Below are 18380 nucleotides of genomic sequence, written 5' to 3' on the forward strand. Positions count from 1 at the left end.
CCTGAAGAGGAACAAGCAGTGTAGGCATCGGGAAGAAGTTCAGCTGTCCAAGGGAGAGCTGCCCACAATCAGCAGAGTCCAGAGGCAGAGCATTTGTGTCGCCCGGGGACCAGGGGGTACTCAGATCCGGGCCACGGGGTCACTTCTGTGGGTATCACGGTGGCGTGACCCGGTCTGTGATCCCAGGCTCCACAGTAAAAGGGGATTTGGTAAGGGAGATTGTCCGTGACGCCACCCACGGTTGTGGTGAGATTGGAACACCACCGCTGCTCTGGAGGGGGATCCCGGGAGTGATGGTATGGAGCAGCTAGATGTTATTTCTCCCCTCCGTGGGTAGGGAGGTTGGTTGTCCCGGGGCCCGGTGATGGGGTAAGCAGGGAGCAGGGCGCAGTGCTGTGGTGCAGTGCCCGAGGGCACGGGCGTACTCACAAATATTTCACACAGAGTCACTGGTAAACTAGGAATTGCCGGTGTCCGCAGCCTTCGGTACGGGGGGTGTTAGTGTCCCACACACGGTGCAGCAGCTCCTGTTCTTTCCCTGCAGCCAGGTGCCTTTCTCTCCACTCTCTTCCTCTTTCTCCTGAGCCGGGAACGGGGAATCCACTCCCCTGTAGTGATCCGGGTCACCCTAGGTACCGACGGGCCACTACCCTGCTCCGGCTACCTCTGGCCCCTTCCTCACTACGGCCTGTCCCGGCCCTCTCGGAGCACGCTTCACTTTCAGCCTGGGAGCTACAACTCCAGACTTCTCTTCTCTCTGTCTCTCCAAACACTCTGCTCCAGCCCCTCCCCTCTGCTCTGCTTTTCTCTTACCCTGGGGGATGTGGTTTGTCCTGCTGCACCGGTGTGAGATCAGATTACCAAGGAGGATTAACTCTTTCTGTGACAACCTGGCTTTGCCAGGGCGTCACACATTCTGTCATGCTCTCAGCGCCTTATGACCTGTACCAGCTGATTACCTGTGCCTGACAACTGGGGCCGCCTGGTGACCTGTGCCAGCTGATGACCTCTGCCTGATGACTGGTGCCACCTGATGACCTGTACCAGCTGATGACCTGTGCCTGACATCCTGTGCCAAGTGCGTGATGTCCTCTGTCTGCTGGTACCTGCTCTGCTCGTTCCCCTTCAAGACTGTGCCCCTTGTCCTGCTCTGAGTTTCTGTTCCCCTAGTCTTGCTGTCACCCTGTCCCTTTCAGTTGCCACAGTCCCAGTCGCTACCCTGGGAGAGGCACCTAGTGTTCAGCCTTGCTGTAGACGCTTAGTCAAGCCTCGTCCACTAAGGTTAAGCACGGGTATCCCCCCTTGTGATTCAGAAGGTCCACCTCGACACCCTTGCTCACTGCCTGGATCCCCGGCGGTGAGAGCATGACAGACTCTGCATCTCCTATCAGGGGAAGGAGCCTTAAATAGCTGGTGCGTCCCAGCGATAGACTGGGGACACCTTAGCAATGTGCGCACATCTCCCTATAAAAGCTATAATATATGTGCGCGTGCACCCCCTAGGGCGGAGAGCAGGAAACCCCACACAACATGTGTAGATCCTGCAGCCTAGGTGGGAGCGGAGCCAACAATCATGTGAGCATCCACGGGGAAACCAAGCCGGTGACTGCACTTACATGTGGACAGCAGAGAAGAGGGAAGCAGGTACAATGCGCAATGTGCAGAGGGGCACCGGCATACTAGGGAAGCCGGCATTACATACATGACTCATCTTGCATTCTGCCCACATCTGTTTCAGATGCTCTGTTCTGAACCTCTGTTGCAGATTGCAGGCCTACAGACAGGCCTACGGACCTCATTAAAAGTCAACAAGGTGCATCAGGTGCTGTTGGTGTCATGCAATGGCTCTGCCAGATTGATTGACTATTTCCAATGACAAGTGATTGTGCTAATGTGAGAATTGAGAACACAGTGATGTTTTATGTATACTCAGTTTTTGATGTTGATTATATTATTAAAGCACTAGTTCATTGCTTTTTTTTATTTTTTTAACTTCACCACTGGAGTGATGATTCTAATCTAAGTCCGCTACCGCCTATCTTATACTCATCGTCGGGCATCTTCATCTATTTTCACTGCCACTCATGTCGGTCTCCGGCAGTTTGTAATATGCCATATGCTCCAGTGTTTCATGGAGCCAGCCGGAAGTCACAACTCAATACAAGTCTAGGAGAGCCTCGTTCTAGCCTTGATTTTTGGCTTCATAGACTTGTATTGGACACTTATAATGAAACTTTTGACGGACACAAGATGGTGTCGCGGGACAGGAGTGATGCCGAAAAAAAGATAAAAAACGCCAGGGGGTGAGTAGAAAACCAGTGACAGAGGACTTATATTTAAAGCACCACTCGAAAAGTGAAAAAACACCCCACTGGAGTGGTGTTTTAAAGGAATTCTAAACTGTGTGTAAGAAAATACTTAATGACAGTTCATGACTAGTTTTAAGTATTATTTACTCATTTTTAGCACTTACCCAGTCCTGGCACTCATGTACACAAATATCCACATTGTCCAAAATATTGGCTTGATAGACACTGAAAGCTGAGCCATTATCCTCTATGTGCAAGCCATTAGATTTGATTCCAAAATAGTAAGAGATCAGATTCACATCACCTTCATTCTCATATAATCCACTGTTCTCATTCCCGAAGGACACAATCTGAATAATTGACCTTAAACAAATATACCAGTTACTCATTGAGTATTAATATTAAGGTTGATCAAACAATCATAATGAACTCTGGAAGACTGTAAATAAATACCAAGCAAATAGAAGAGCACATGGAGTCAGGTTTGATTTTACAATCCAGCAATAATACATTACAGCAGGGGTCTCAAACTCGGCTAGGTGTATGGGCCGCACAGAGGAAAAAAAATAATTTAGGGGGCCGCATTCTTTGCAGGACAAAGTAACATTTTTATTGGTACCATATATATATTTTTTTTTTTTTACACACCTTGGGATCACTGATTTTGAACATTTTCACTTGTTCATTATAGCAAACGTGCACATTCTTTGTTTAAATATAAACCTTTTTTTTTTTACATTTTATTCCTTTCTTGTAACTAATAGTCTTACAATTAGCACTTAACGTGCCCATCCTTGTCCCCTTGTAGTATTGTGCCCCATCCCACAGTAATGTGCCCATCCTTGTCCCCTTGTAGTATTGTTCCCCATCCTAGTCCCCATCCCACAGTAATGTGCTCATCCTTGTCCCCATCCTAAAGTAATGTTCCCCATCCTTGTCCCCCTATTGTAGTAATGTGTTCATCCTTGTCCCCATGTTATAGTAATGTGTTCATCCTTGTCCCCATCCTATAGTAATGTCCCCAATCTATAGTAATGTGTCCATCCTTGTACCCCATCTTATAGTAATGTTCCCCATCCTTGTCCCCATTTTGTTGTAATGTGTTCATCCTTGTCCCCATGTTATAGTAATGTGTTCATCCTTGTCCCCATCCTATAGTAATGTCCCCAATCTATCATAATGTGTCCATCCTTGTCCCCCATCTTATAGTAATGTTCCCCATCCTTGTCCCCTTGTAGCAATGTCCCCATCCTATAGTACTGTCCCCATTCTATAGTAATGTGCCCATCCTTTAGTAATGTGCCAACCTTGTCCCCACCCTATAGTAATGTCCCCAGCATTATCCCTATTGTATAGTAATGTTTCCCATCCTTGTCCCCTTGTAGTAATGTCCCTATCCTACAGTAATGTGCCCACCTTGTCCCCATCCTGTAGTAATGTCTCCATCCTATAGTACTATGCCCACCTTGTCCCCATCCTATAGTAATGTCCCCAGCCTTGTCCCCATTCTATAGTCATGTGCCCATCCTAGTCCCTATCCTATAGTAATCTGCCCATCCTAGTCCCTATCCTATAGTAATGTGCCCATCCTAGTCCCTATCCTATAGTAATGTGCCCATCCTAGTCCCTATCCTATAGTAATGTGCTCATCCTATAGTAATGTGCCCACCTTGTCCCCATCCTATAGTAATGTGCCCATCCTAGTCCCTATCCTATAGTAATGTGCCCATCCTTGTCCCTATTCTATAGTAATGTGCCCATCCTAGTCCCTATCCTATAGTAATGTCCCCATACTATAGTAATAATGTCCCCATCCAATAGTATTGTGCCCATCCTTGTAATGTCCCAATCTTATAGTAATGTCCCCAGCCTTATCCCCATCTCATAGTAATGTGCGCACTTTGTCCCAATCCTGTAGTAATGGGTCAGCAGCTCCCCTCACCTTCCACAGACGCCGGAGTGAAGCTGAGGGGAGTGGTCTGCGGCCCCAGATCCACAGTGATTGGAGAGATCGGTCACAAGGCCGGTCTCTCCAATCAGAGCTGGGGGCGGGTGAAACACAGGTCACCCAGCTCCAGCCAATGATCAGGGCTACAGCTGCACTGATCTTGGCTGGATTTCAATGTTTCAGCGATTTTCAATGGCTGAAACATTAGTGGCTGTGATTGGCTGAGCGGCGTTCGTCAGCCAATCACAGCCTCCGTAGGTCCGGGGAGGAGACACCACCCCTCCTGAGGTCCCCTCTTCCCCGAATCTAAGGTATTTGCAGCAATCGTAGCCACCGGGGCTGCGATTTCGCCATGACGTACTGGGTACGTCATGGGTCCATAAGTACCAGGGAGCCATAACGTACCCAGTACATCATAGGTCGCTAAGGGATTAACGTCCAACACACACACAACACAGACACACTCACACACAAACCATTCTTCTCACCTGTCTCGCGCTCCCTCCGCTGCCTTATCTCTGCTTCGTGCGGCCCCCAGGCCCATGCCCCTGTTCACTATTGTGGCAGGTGCAGTGTCACAGTCAGTGGTATATGTCAGATGATTGTATTGCCGGCGCGAGAGCGCAGCACCCGGCAACACATTCATCTGACATAAAGTGCAGACAGTGGCTGCGGCCCCTGCACCTGCCGCGATAGTGAACAGGGGCACGGGCCTGGGGGCCGCACAAACTAACCTGAGGGGTCTTATGCGGCCCGCAGGCCGTGTGTTTGAGACCCTTGCATTACAGTGAGTACACTGTTGAATTACACTGATCAGTCATAACATGTCATGTCCATATACAGTCCCTGACAGAAGTTCTGTCGCTTATCCATGTTATGTAAATAAAATCTTATAACCTGACATTAAATTCATAAATTGGTTTTATAAATTACTCTTTTGAAGGCTGAAACCCTCCCAAATTTGGTTTACCTCATGAAAATAAAGTTGCTGCAAAGCTGAAATATTGATCATTTAATGAACACAGAAAGGTCAGATTTTGGCAAGACAAAAGTTTTGTCGCCCACAGAAAGTAATGTGAAATTCAAACAAATAATTAACTTCTAATAGAAAGATACATTGCATAACATTGGTGAATAAAGTTGTGGTGCTATTAGAGCTATATTTAATATTTTGTGTAACTTCCATGAGCTTGAAGGACTGCATCCATGCGGTTGAACAATGATTCATACAATTTATTGATGAAGTCATCAGGAATAGCAAAGAATGCAGTCTTACATGCCTCCCAGAGTTCATCTAGATTCTTTGGTTTTGTCTTCCAAGCTTCCTCTTTCATCCTATCCCAAACATGCTCAATGATGTTCATGTCTGGTGACTGGGCTGGCCAGTCCTTGAGCACCTTGATCTTCTTTGCCAGGAGGAACTTTGTTGTAGAGATGGATGTATTAGATGGAGCACCATCCTGCTGCAGAATTTGACCCGTTTTATGATTGGGAATGTAAGAGGTAGCTAATACTTCTTGATATTTTAGGCTATTGATATTGCCTTCCACCTTGCTAATGTTTCGCACACCCCATACTGAATGTAACCCCAGACCATGATCTTTCTCCCACCAAACTTAACTATTTTCTGGATCCATACGGGCTCCAGTAGGTCTCCTGCAGTATTTGCAGTGACTGTGGTTTAATTCAACTGAAGATTCATCAGAGAAATCCACCTTCTGTCACTTTTCCAGCGTCCATCTGTTTAGCAGGCTGTGGGACTTGGCAAATGCCACATGGTTTTTTAATTGCCTTTTGTTTAGTGCTGGCTTCTGGGCACTGATTCGACCATAGAGGCCATTTCAAGACAGAATTCTACAAACTGTTCTAGTTAAAACAGGAACTTGAGGTGACCAAGCCTTTTGGAGCTCTGCTGCAGTGGAAGAGGGGCTGGCTTTGGATTTTCTAACCAACAAAATGTTCCTTCTGAGCAGTTGTCTTGCGGGGTCTGCTGGACCTGGGCTTGTCAAAAACATCCCCAGTCTCTTCAAATCTTTTTTTAATTTTTTGTACTTGACGCTGAGACACATTAAAGGTACCAGCCACCTCTGCAGTGGATCTGGTCTTCAGCCTCTTGATAATCAAGGTTTTGGTCGCAGGGTGGATATTTGGCATGTTGTCAGAGGTCAAGTTGCAGTTCAAGTGAAGATCTGGGGTGCTGAGTTTCTTTTTATACACACCCACTAATTAACTGATCATTTAGTGAGCACAGGTGAGAGTGTAAACTAGGATTGGGTGCATGGGTGACAAAACTTTTGCCTTGCCAAAATCTGACCTTTCTGTGTTGATTAAATGATCAATATTTCAGCTTTGCAGCAACTTTAATTTCATAACCTAAACCAAATTTGGGAGGGTTTCAGCTTTCAAAAGAGTAATTTATAAAACCAATGGATGAATTTAAAGTTAGGTTATAAGCTTTTATTTACATAACATGGATAAGTGACAGAACTTCTGTCAGGGACTGTATGTTGTATTTCGTTGGATACATACTGGCCTTAGACAATGAGCTGCCAGCAAGTACATCCATTTCTCACTGCAAACTGGGTTTACTTCATATGATAATAAGTGAATAAAGCCAGATTAGGTGGGTTTAGGACAGACCTAAGCAAAACGTGGCCCATAGGCCACATTCAACCTTTTGGCTGTTCCAGCGTGGCCCGCAGACCAGGACAGACAAGGGGATGTTAACAGTGGCATTATGCACAATATGTCCACCCCTCGCACTGTTATGGGCATCTGTATCCTCTGGAGGCTGATACCAGTGAAAACAGTAGTGGAATAGGGAGTCATCAGATCCCTCTTCCATCATTGTGCCTGTGCGTGATTAAATGACTACATCGCAACAGCTGTGCCTTAGTACACACCGCAGACCGAAGCAACAAGGCAAAGAGGTTATGTGATTATTTATTTATTTTTTTACATTTTTTTTAATCGACACTACATTGTGGTAACATAATACTGTTTAAGGGGGCTGTGTAGGTACAAAGTACTGTGCACAGGAGCTGTGAGTGGACATAGTACTGCACAAGGGGGCTGTGTGGGGATACAATACTGTGCAGGGGACTGTGCGGGAATATAATACTGTGCAAGGGGGCTGTGTGGGGATACAATACTGTGCAGGGGACTGTGCGGGAATATAATACTGTGCAAGGGGGCTGTGTGGGGACATAATACTGTGGAAGAGGGTTGTGTGGAGTCAATATACCGTGCATTTTTTATACAGCCAAACCCTTCTCTGTCTGTTTTGGGTGTGAATTACACGTGTGCTCTGTCTACAATACTTATTTAAAAAAGTCAGTTTTATCAGCAAAAAAATTGCTAAAAAATGCCTTAGTGATTTTTGCAGCATTTTTTTAATTTTCGCTTTCCTTCTATGGATGAAAAAAAGGCTGCACAAATGCTGAAATAATTGACATCCTGCAGATTTAAAAAAAATTACTGCAGTTCTCAAATTAGGTCAAGAAAAAAACAAACGTGTGCAAGAGATTTTTAGATCTCATAGGTTTTGCTGTGAATATAGCATTACTCTAAAACTTACATATGTTATATATTGTAGGATGGTGACGAGAGAGAGAGAGAGACTGACTCAAGGGGAAATGGCCCCTGGAGGGGGCTGTGTGTGTACTGACTGGAGTCAGTGTGTGTGTACTGACTGGAGTCAGTGTGTGTGTGTACTGACTGGAGTCAGTGTGTGTGTGTGTGTGTACTGACTGGAGTCAGTGTGTGTGTGTGTGTGTGTGTACTGACTGGAGTCAGTGTGTGTGTGTGTGTACTGACTGGAGTCAGTGTGTGTGTGTACTGACTGGAGTCAGTGTGTGTGTGTGTACTGACTGGAGTCAGTGTGTGGGTACTGACTGGAGTCAGTGTGTGGGTACTGACTGGAGTCAGTGTGTGGGTACGCACAGTGGTGCTACTCATACACACTGCTGGTGGTAGTGTCAGATAGAGGTATCTTGTATTAGATAGTACCCAGGACTGTTTGGGGTCTGTGTCACTGCCATACCGCGCTATAACGCCCAGGGCATCACAATATGAATATTACAGTGTATATATATATATATATATATATATAGTGTATTGTTAAATAGGGGGGTTAAAATAATTAACAATGATATATGGTTAGTAATGTTTTTTTGATCTTGAGCCTGCATGTTTATATCCATTATTATTATATGAAGATGAGGATAAGGGGTTTCCGTACTCCTCTGGATCTTCTTACCTCCTGACTGAACAGAGGATCAAGATATATTGTTGAATTGGTATCATCCTACAAACAATAATTTTTTGTGTATGGTCAGCTTAAAAAATGGGTTATCTAGCGCTACACAATTCAGCATCAGAAGTGAGCAGCGCTGGTGTCCTGCATGTGTGTTATTCTAATATCCCTGCATGACCGATTGTGTTGGCACCCTAGAAATGGTTCCAAAAAATGAAGTATTGATCCTAGAAAATTATTGAAATTACATGTTTTGTTATACACATGTTTATTTCCTATGTATGTATTGGAAAGAATGGCAAATTGGACAAAACTTTACACAAAACTATAAAAATCAGCATGACAAAATTGTTGGCACCCTCAACTCAATAATTGGTTCCACAGCCTTTGGAATAAATAACTGCAATCAATCGATTCCTATAACCATCAACAAGCTTCTTACACCTCAACTAGAATTTTGGACTCTTCTTTTGAAAACTGCTCCAGGTCTCTCACATTTGAAGGCATCTTCTCCCAACAGCAATTTTATTATCTCTCCACAGGTGTTCAATGGGATTTAGATCTGAACTCTATTGGATTGCTGGCCCCTTCAGAACCCCCCAGTTCTTTTTTTCCATTCATTAATGAATGCTTCTTGAAGTATGTTTAGGGTCACTGTCCTGAAGGAAGACTCATGGCGTAAACCCAGCTTTCTAACACTGGGCACTACATTCAAATCCAAAATCCTTTGGTAATCTTCAGATTTCCTGATGCCTTGGACACATTATAGGCACCCAGTGCAAGAGGCAGCAAAACAACCGCAAAACATCTTTGAACTTCCACCATATTTGACTGTAGGTACTATGTTCTTTTCCTTGCAGGCTTCATTCCCCTTTCAGTAAACAGTAGAATGATGGACTTTTTACAAAAAGCTCTATCTTGGTCTCATCTGTCCACAAAACACTTTTCCAGAAGGATTTTGGCTTGGGTTCTCCTGCGTCTTCTGCATCTTCTGCCATAGCGTTTCATTTCATTCAAATATCAATGGAGAGTTCCAACTGACACTTATCTGATGCCCCCTGAGCCTGCAGGACAGCTTGAATATCTCTGGAACTTAATAACTTGGTTATCCATCATCCAGACTATCCTGTGTTGTAATCTTTCAGCAATATTTCTTTGCCATGCATATTCAGAGAGGTTAATTGAGTCAACTTCTCTTTTTATCTGGTTTCTGGTATAATTTTCATATTGCCCACACCTGTTACTTACCACAGGTGAGTCTGAAAAAGCATCATATTCTTGAAACAAAGTTGTTCACCCACAATATTCGAAAAGTGGCAACAATTTTGACTGGCCCATTTTAGGAGGTTTTGTGTGAAATTGCATCCAATTTGTTTTTGTTTCCTGTTTTTTTTGTGTTGTTTCAATACATACAAAGAAAATAACCATGTTCCATATTTTTCTGATTAGATGCACTTTTCCTCCCAAAAATTTCTGAGGAAAATGAGGGGTGCATCTTAAAATCTGAATGTGAGGCTCTGTGCGGGGGGCGGTGAGGCTCTGTGTGGCGGGCGGGTGGCGAGGCTCTATGCAGCAGGCTGCCCTGCTCTGTGCGGCGGGAGGTATCGAGGCCCTGTGCGGTGGGCGGATAGCGAAGCTCGGGCCATTCTGAAGATGTTAGAGGTAAGTTCTTCAAATAATGGCGTCCACAGTCAGCGCGTGCACAGATGTAGCTCTCGACTCAAGCTCTTATCTGCGCAAGCGCCGACTCCGGCCACCATTTCTTTGAAGTCTGCACCGCCGACATCTTCAGAATAGTCAGTGCCTCTCCACCCGTAGCGAGAACCAGCACACAGCACCGGCTGCCCCAGAACACACCAGTGCCTGCTACCACAGCACAGCACCGCACCGCAGTGAGCATCTGGGCCCCCCTCTGCACCACCCGCAGCATCAACCTGCTCCACCACCACCCCTGCCTCCTGTGACCCCGCTCCACCTCCGCTGCCGCCCCCCCCTCTGGTAAGACACCACCGGATTATAAAACAGACCCCATATTTTTTTTTTTTTTTTTTTTTTTTAAACCTTTTTTTAGCTTTAAATTTAAGGTGTGTCTTATAATCCAGTGCATCTTATAAAACAAAAATTACTGTATATAACAAAACATGTGCAATTGCAATAATTTACTGATATAAATACTTAATTTTTGGTAACAATTTCAAGGGTACCAACACTTTTGGCCATGACTGTATGTTTTGGAAGGTGTGTGAGGTCTAACATCATCCGCATTGCTCACTTCGAATGACCAAGTGAGCAGTGCCAGTTAAATCATTTAAGGGGAGCCTCTCACATCAAGAACACTACTTACCTGCAAATATAGTGGTAATCTGCAGCTCAACAGTGGTTAACCCCTTCACGACCGCGGGCCGTAAAATTACGTCCTATTTTAACGTGACTTAACGACCAGGGACGTAATTTTACGGCCTAAACTTCATTTGATTGCCGTGGCCATAGCAACGGCTTTCAAATGATGTCCCCTGCTGTTTCTTACAGCAGGGGACCTTTGCTTGACCCCAGGGGGGGTGGCATCGCCACCCCCTATCGACGATCGATGTGATTGGCTGTTCAAATCTGAACCGCCAACCACATCGATCGCACTAATTTCGGCAAAAATAATGCCCGAATTAGTGCGATCCTGTGAGATCCAGCTATGAGATGCCGCAGCTGCTGCAGCATATCATAGGTGGACCTCAAACATGCCGCCCCCAGCCCCTGCAGCACTGATTGGAGCGATCGTGCTATGACGCGCAATCGCTCCAATCAGTGTGCAGTGGGGCGGTCTGATCTGCCGGTGGCCGCCTTCCCCAGGCCTGTGCTGCTCTGGGGACCCTCCCCCAACATGGCTGCAGCGTGGAGTGGCTGGTACTTTTGGTACCACGCCACCGCTGCTGCCGCCGCAGACGCCGCCTCTGCTGTCACCGCGCCAGCTCCAAAGGTAAGTATTGCGCTCCGGCGATGGCCCCTGCGCGCTCCCGTGAAGGCCCCTGCGCGCTCCCGTGAAGGCCCCTGCCCGTGCCCCCCCAGATCTGCCCCCCTACGCCCCGATCTGCCCCCCTACGCCCCGATCTGCCCCCCGGCATCCCGATCTGCTCCCCACGCGATCTGCCTGCCTCCTCTGTCATCTCTATTCTGCTTCCAAGGTTCCTTCCTTCTGCCTTTGCTTCTCCGCCCCCTCTGCTCTCCCTCTAACCCCCCCCATCTGCCCCCCCTCTGCCCCCCCCTCTCCCCATCCCCCCCTGCCCCCCCCGACGTCCTCTTACCTGCCTTCACGGGTCGTCCGAGGTCTTCACTGGCCCGATCACATCTGCCTCCATCGCTGGGTCCTTCTGCTGATCTGTCCAACGTCCTGCCTGCTGCTGGTGTAAAGCTGTCTATCTCACTGCCTTCTTGTTCCTCTGCAACTCTTCTGGTCAGTGATCCTCTTGGTACTGTGAGTATAACTTTTTTTTTTTTTTTTCTTGTATCCTGTCCATTTTTACACTTCATCTGTCCGTGCGTCCCGCCAAGCGCTGATCAGGGATGCAGATAACGGATCGGCATCCCTGCTCAATTTTTGGCGTGACTTTTTTTTCCGTATCCCCGACGCTTTTTGTATCGCGTCCGTCCGTGCGTCCCGCCGAGCGCTGATCAGGGATGCAGATAACGGATCGGCATCCCTGCTCAATTTTTGGCGTGACTTTTTTCCGTATTCGCGACGCTTTTTGTATCGCGTCCGACCGTGCGTCCCGACGAGCGCTGATCAGGGATGCAGATAACGGATCGGCATCCCTGCTCAATTTTTGGCGTGACTTTTTTTTCCGTATCCCCGACGCTTTTTGTATCGCGTCCGTCCGTGCGTCCCGCCGAGCGCTGATCAGGGATGCAGATAACGGATCGGCATCCCTGCTCAATTTTTGGCGTGACTTTTTTCCGTATTCGCGACAATTTTTGTATGGCATCCGTCTGTGCTTCCCGCCGAGCGCTGATCAGGGATGCACATAACATATCTGCATCCATGGTCAATTTTTGGCGTGACTTTTTTTTTTACGTATCCCCGACGCTTTTTTTATCGCATCCGACCGTGCGTCCTGCAGCGGCCGATCAGTGCACTGCGTCTGTGCGTTTGAAAAGTCAAATGGCGCTCCTTCTCTTCTGAGCCCCGCCATGCGCCCAAACAATTACTTTCCACCACATATGAGGTATCTGCGTACTCAGGAGAAAATGCACAATACGTTTTATGGTGCATTTTTTCCTGATAGCCTTGTGAAAAAAAAAGCTACCTAGTTGAAGCAACCGTTTTGTGGTAAAAAAAATTTTTTTCTTTTCACGGCTCAACGCTATAAACTTCTGTGAAGCCCCCAGGTGTTCAAAGTGCTCACCAAACATCTAGAAAAATTATTTGAGGGCTCTAGTTTCCAAAATGGTGTCACTTGTGGGGGAGCTCCACTGTTTAGGCACCATAGGGGGTCTCCAAACGTGACATGGCGTCCGCTAATGATTCCAACCAATTTTGCTGTCAAATGGCGCTCCTTCTCTTCTGAGCCCCGCCATGCGCCCAAACAATTACTTTCCACCACATATGATGTATCTGCGTACTCAGGAGAAAATGCACAATACATTTTATGGTGCATTTTTTCCTGTTACCCTTGTGAAAAAAAAAGCTACCTAATTGAAGCAACCGTTTTGTGGTAAAAAAAATTTTTTTTCTTTTCACGGCTCAACGCTATAAACTTCTGTGAAGCCCCCAGGTGTTCAAAGTGCTCACCAAACATCTAGAAAAATTATTTGAGGGCTCTAGTTTCCAAAATGGGGTCACTTGTGGGGGAGCTCCATTGTTTAGGCACCTCAGGGGGTCTTCAAACCTGACATGGCGTCCGCTAATGAGTGCAGCTAATTTTGCATTTAAATGGCGCTCCTTGCCTTCCGAGCACTGCCGTGTGTCCAAACATTTGATTTCCACCACATATGAGGTATCTGCGTACTCAGGAGAAAATGGACAATATATTTTATGTTGCATTTTTTCCCAATACCCTTGTGAAAAAAAAAGCTACCTAGTTGAAGCAACAGTTTTGTGGTAAAAAAAATTTTTTTTCTTTTCACGGCTCAACGTTATAAACTTCTGTGAAGCCCCCAGGTGTTCAAAGTGCTCATCAAACATCTAGAAAAAATATTTGAGGGCTCTAGTTTCCAAAATGGGGTCACTTGTGGGGGAGCTCCATTGTTTAGGCACCTCAGGGGGTCTTCAAACCCGACATGGCGTCCGCTAATTAGTGCAGCTAATTTTGCGTTCAAAAATTCAAATGGCGCTCCTTGCATTCCAAGCACTGCCGTGTGTCCAAACATTTGATTTCCACCACATATGAGGTATCTGCGTACTCAGGAGAAAATGGACAATACATTTTATGTTGCATTTTTTCCCGATACCCTTGTGAAAAAAAAAGCTACCTAGTTGAAGCAACAGTTTTGTGGTAAAAAAATTTTTTTTTCTTTTCACGGCTCAACGTTATAAACTTCTGTGAAGCCCCCAGGTGTTCAAAGTGCTCATCAAACATCTAGAAAAAATATTTGAGGGCTCTAGTTTCCAAAATGGGGTCACTTGTGGGGGAGCTCCATTGTTTAGGCACCTCAGGGGGTCTTCAAACCCGACATGGCGTCCGCTAATGAGTGCAGCTAATTTTGCGTTCAAAAATTCAAATGGCGCTCCTTCCCTTCCGAGCTCCGCTGTGCACCCAAACAATTGATTTTTACCACATATGAGGTATCGGCGTACTCAGGAGAAAATGCACAATAAATTGTAGGGTGCACTTTCTCTTTTCTCCCTTGTGAAAATGAAAATTTTATGGCTAAAGTAACATTTTTGTGTTAAAAAGTAAAATTTTCATTTTTTCCTTCCACATTGCTTTGGTTCCTGTGAAGCACCTAAAGGGTTAATAAACTTTTTGGATGTGGTTTTGAGCAGAGTGAGGGGTGCAGTTTTTAGAATGGGGTCACTTTTGGGTATTTTCTGTCACCTCGGTCTCTCAAAGTCACCTCAAATGTGATGTGGTCCCTAAAAAAAATTATTTTCTAAATTTTGTTGGAAAAATGAGAAATTGCTGATGAACTTTGACCCCTTCTAACTTCCTAACGAAAAAAAAATTTGTTTCGAAAATTGCGCTGATGTAAAGTAGACAAGTGGGAAATGTTATTTAGTAACTATTTTGTGTGACCTATTTCTCAGATTTATGGGCATAAATTTTCAAAGTTTGAAAATTGCGAAATTTTCAAAATTTTCGCCAAATTTCCTAAATTTTCACAAATAAACGCAAAAAATATCGGCCTAAATTTACCACTGACATGAAGTACAATATGTCACGAAAAAACAATCTCAGAATCGCCAGGATCCGTTGAAGCGTTCCAGAGTTATAACCTGTCAAAGTGACACTGGTCAGAATTGCAAAAAATGGCCCGGTCATTAGGGTGTTTTAGTGGCCGGGGGGTGAAGGGGTTAAATTATATGTAACCAGCTTACTGGAGGAGCAGCTGCAGGGAGAAAATTGAGTTTTATTTTCCACTTTGGCACTGCACTGGGTTTAAAGGGAACCTATCATTTACTTTTACTCTTCCCCTCAAACCATTTATATGACTGTGTAGTTTTTTAAAAGGTAAGCCAGTCCATCCCCTAATGACCCCAGTGTGCTGCAGGAGCAGAGAGAAATTGTGTTTTGAAGCTTAGTCTGGAAGTGGACTTACAACTCCTTAGCCTCTGATGTGTCAATAACCTAGCAGCACCCTCCTCCTAATACGCTGGTCACTAACCTGTAAGTCAGCCAGGGGAGGGTGATTCTAGTTAGGAAACTTAGCTTGGGGCTGAGAAGCTGTAAGTGCACCATCTTGCCAAAATGAACTTCCATGTATACAAAACTTCAAAACTCCATTTCTCACTGCTGTAGGAGTTATAAAGTTATTGACTGGGTTATCTTTAAAGGGGGCTATACAGTCATATACATGGTTTGGAGGGTAAAAGTTTCTGACAGACTCCTTTAAACTTTATCAGCAGATTACTCCTATATCTTCAAGTAAATGTTGTTTTTCAAGGCAAGAGGATAAGGCTGCTTTCACACTACGTCTTTTTAACATGCGTCCTGAACGTTTTTTTGCTGCAAAAGCGGATCCTGCATGAAATGAAAACGCATTTGCACTGAATCCGTTTTTGCGTTAAAAAAACGTTCAGGACGCATGTTAAAAAGACGTAGTGTGAAAGCAGCCTAAGTTAAATCGGATCTGTCAGCAGGTTTTTGCTATGTAAGATGAAGCCAGCATGCTGAAAGTGTTCAAACAGAATGCCTGTCTTGTCACAGTCTGATCTGTTGTTTATTTGCTATGTTTGATTAAGCAGCAGGACCCTTATCATTGCTCAGATCATAAAGTCACATGCACTGCAGTCCGGCATACCCCCTTTTGTGATTGACCACTCACTGTCAATGTAAAAGCTCTATAGAGGGCCTGGTGTGGGTGGGACAGCTCTGTTAGCTCTGCTGTGTTTCTAAATCTAAAAATTTGATTTGTCAGAACAGCTGCGCCCAGTAATCTAAGTGATATATCATTGGATTCAGGATCTCTTTGCAAACATCATGCTGCTGTCAGATGTGGTAGCAAAAATCTGCTGACATATTTCTTTTAATGAGGGGAGGTTTGCATAAAGCCTCAACAATCTTTATCTGGCCCTGCTTGTTTTCCTACTGAAATATTATGGCAAAGTTAAATGTTTATGGGGGAGTTGTAGTTTGGCCGTATTCCAAGGATGATACAGCCGCCAACTTGTTACTCACTTATTTTTACATGCAACAAAATTAAACAATGGCGTGGAGTTTTTTTCATTAAAACTTGTAGCAGAATAACACATTGTTTTTCTCTATATCAGGATCTATTTTGGATCATAATATATATATATATATATATATATATATATATATATATAGTGATCTCTATTTAAAGAACCCGCCCCCATAGAGGCGATCATTTGCCAGCTACTGTATTACATTTGGCTACACCCAGTCATGTTGCAAGCTTTATACATATTCTTTCTTGTGTAAAAAACAAAACAAAAAAAACAAAACCGTATCCAGGGTTAGTCTTTTTTTTTGTTTGTTTTAAGGACAAAAGTCGCTATAGAGTTGAATCCTGTTGTAGAAGTATTCGGGATCGGACTATATAGCTCTACAAACAATATATAATACAGTCAGTAGCAATATTCCAGCATTTTGCCTCCGCACAATCCCCTTTGCATTGGACTGAATAATACAATACTGCAGACACCCCTGAAATGCAGATGTGTCACCTACATTGCTGTAGATCAGCTGCCGCTTGTCACATCGCTCCGGAGAACATGCAGGCTGCAGTATGGGAGTGGCGGGCACAGGCTACGCGTGGGTTAATGTTCAGCCTGCTTGTGCCGGAGCCCAGGCTGCAGCGCTGCCTTCCCCAGCGTCATGAGCTCACACAGTGTCAATGGCAGGATGCACCGGAGAGCTGGGCAGCTATGAATGGCTGTAAACAATACACTACAGGCAGCATGTGGTGCTGAGGGCGGGAGCTCTGCCAGGCCCTGCTCAGTCAGCTGCTGTTCTGTACAATGGAGGAGAGTGTTCAGAGAAGAAAGAGCATTCCCTGTCTGTATGCAGAGCCAGGCTGTGCAGTGTGGCCATATGTAGCAATACAGAGTGCAAGTTTGCGCTCTGCCTCCCCACTTATTTCTTTAGATTGTAATCCTGTAAATGCTGAACTATGTGTTACATTGTATTGTCTTTATTGTCTGTACATGTCCTCGCTCAGTTGTAAAGGGCTGCAGAATATGTTGGCACTATATAAAATTATCATTCCTAGCTGTAGTAACCGGTGTTGCCCGGAATAGAAACTAAGCGTCTCTCTGTCTCTGGCACTCTCTCACGCTCCCTCTCTGTCTGTGTCTGCCTTTCTCTTTCTCTCTCTCTGTGTTTGTGTCTGTGTGTCTCTGTATGTATCTGTCTGTGTGTCTCTGTCTCTCTGTGTGTGTCTGCCTTTCTCTTTCTCTCTCTCTGTGTTTGTGTCTGTGTGTCTCTGTATGTATCTGTCTGTGTGTCTCTGTATCTGTCTCTCTGTGTGTCTTTTTCTCTGTGTCTCTATGTGTCGGTCTGTGTGTGTCTCTGTATAACTCTGTGTGTATCTGTCTGGGTCTCTGTTTCTGTGTGTCTGTCTCTGTGTATGTCTCTGTCTCAGTGTGTCTCTGTCTCAGTATGTCTCTGTTTCTGTGCATCTCTGTCTGTCTCTGTGTGTATCTGTTTGTCTCTGTATCAGCCTCCGTGTGTCTCTGTCTGTGTCTGTGCTTGTGTCTCTGTATCAGTCTTTACGTGTGTCTCTGTACGTGTGTGTGTGTCTCTGTGCGTGTGTGTATCTCTGTATCAGTCTGTGTGTCTCTCTGTGTCTCTGTTTCAGTCTCTGTGTCTCTGTGTCTGTGTCTCTGTGTGTCTGTGTGTGTGTGTCTCTGTCTCTGTGTGTGTGTCTCTGTGTGTCTCTGTTTCAGTCTCTGTGTCTCTGTGTCTGTGTCTCTGTGTGTGTGTGTGTGTGTGTGTGTGTCTCTGTGTTTCTATGCATGTGTGTCTCTGTCTCTGTGTGTGTGTCTCTGTGTGTGTCTCTGTGTGGCTGTCTGTACTGAAATCATATTATCTCACACAGAAGTTTCCTATACTATGAATGTCCTTTGTTGCCTATAGCAATCAATCAGAGCTCCTATTAATGACCTGTAGCTCCCAGCTCCATTGACTTTAATGTAAGCAGGTTTTTTGGTGAATGACTATTAAGCGCGGGGTTAAATTTTCCCCTCAAAACATAGTCT

At 45.2% G+C, this 18380-nt stretch overlaps 1 protein-coding gene across 1 annotated transcript in view; it reads right to left on the bottom strand.

Annotated features, from left to right (window-relative positions):
- Positions 1–17033, bottom strand: part of RHOBTB3 (Rho related BTB domain containing 3) — a 118314-nt gene extending 101281 nt beyond the window's left edge. The window contains exons 1-2 of the mRNA XM_075325082.1: positions 16852–17033; positions 2474–2672 (exon numbers count right to left, since the gene is read on the bottom strand). Coding sequence (XP_075181197.1) covers positions 2474–2672; positions 16852–16853 — 201 coding nt within the window. The 5' untranslated portion in view covers positions 16854–17033. The remainder of the gene's footprint in view (positions 1–2473; positions 2673–16851) is intronic.
- Positions 17034–18380: the final 1347 nt, after the last annotated feature.

The sequence above is a fragment of the Anomaloglossus baeobatrachus genome, chromosome 1 (assembly GCF_048569485.1).
Source record: "Anomaloglossus baeobatrachus isolate aAnoBae1 chromosome 1, aAnoBae1.hap1, whole genome shotgun sequence".
Lineage (NCBI taxonomy): Eukaryota > Metazoa > Chordata > Amphibia > Anura > Aromobatidae > Anomaloglossus > Anomaloglossus baeobatrachus.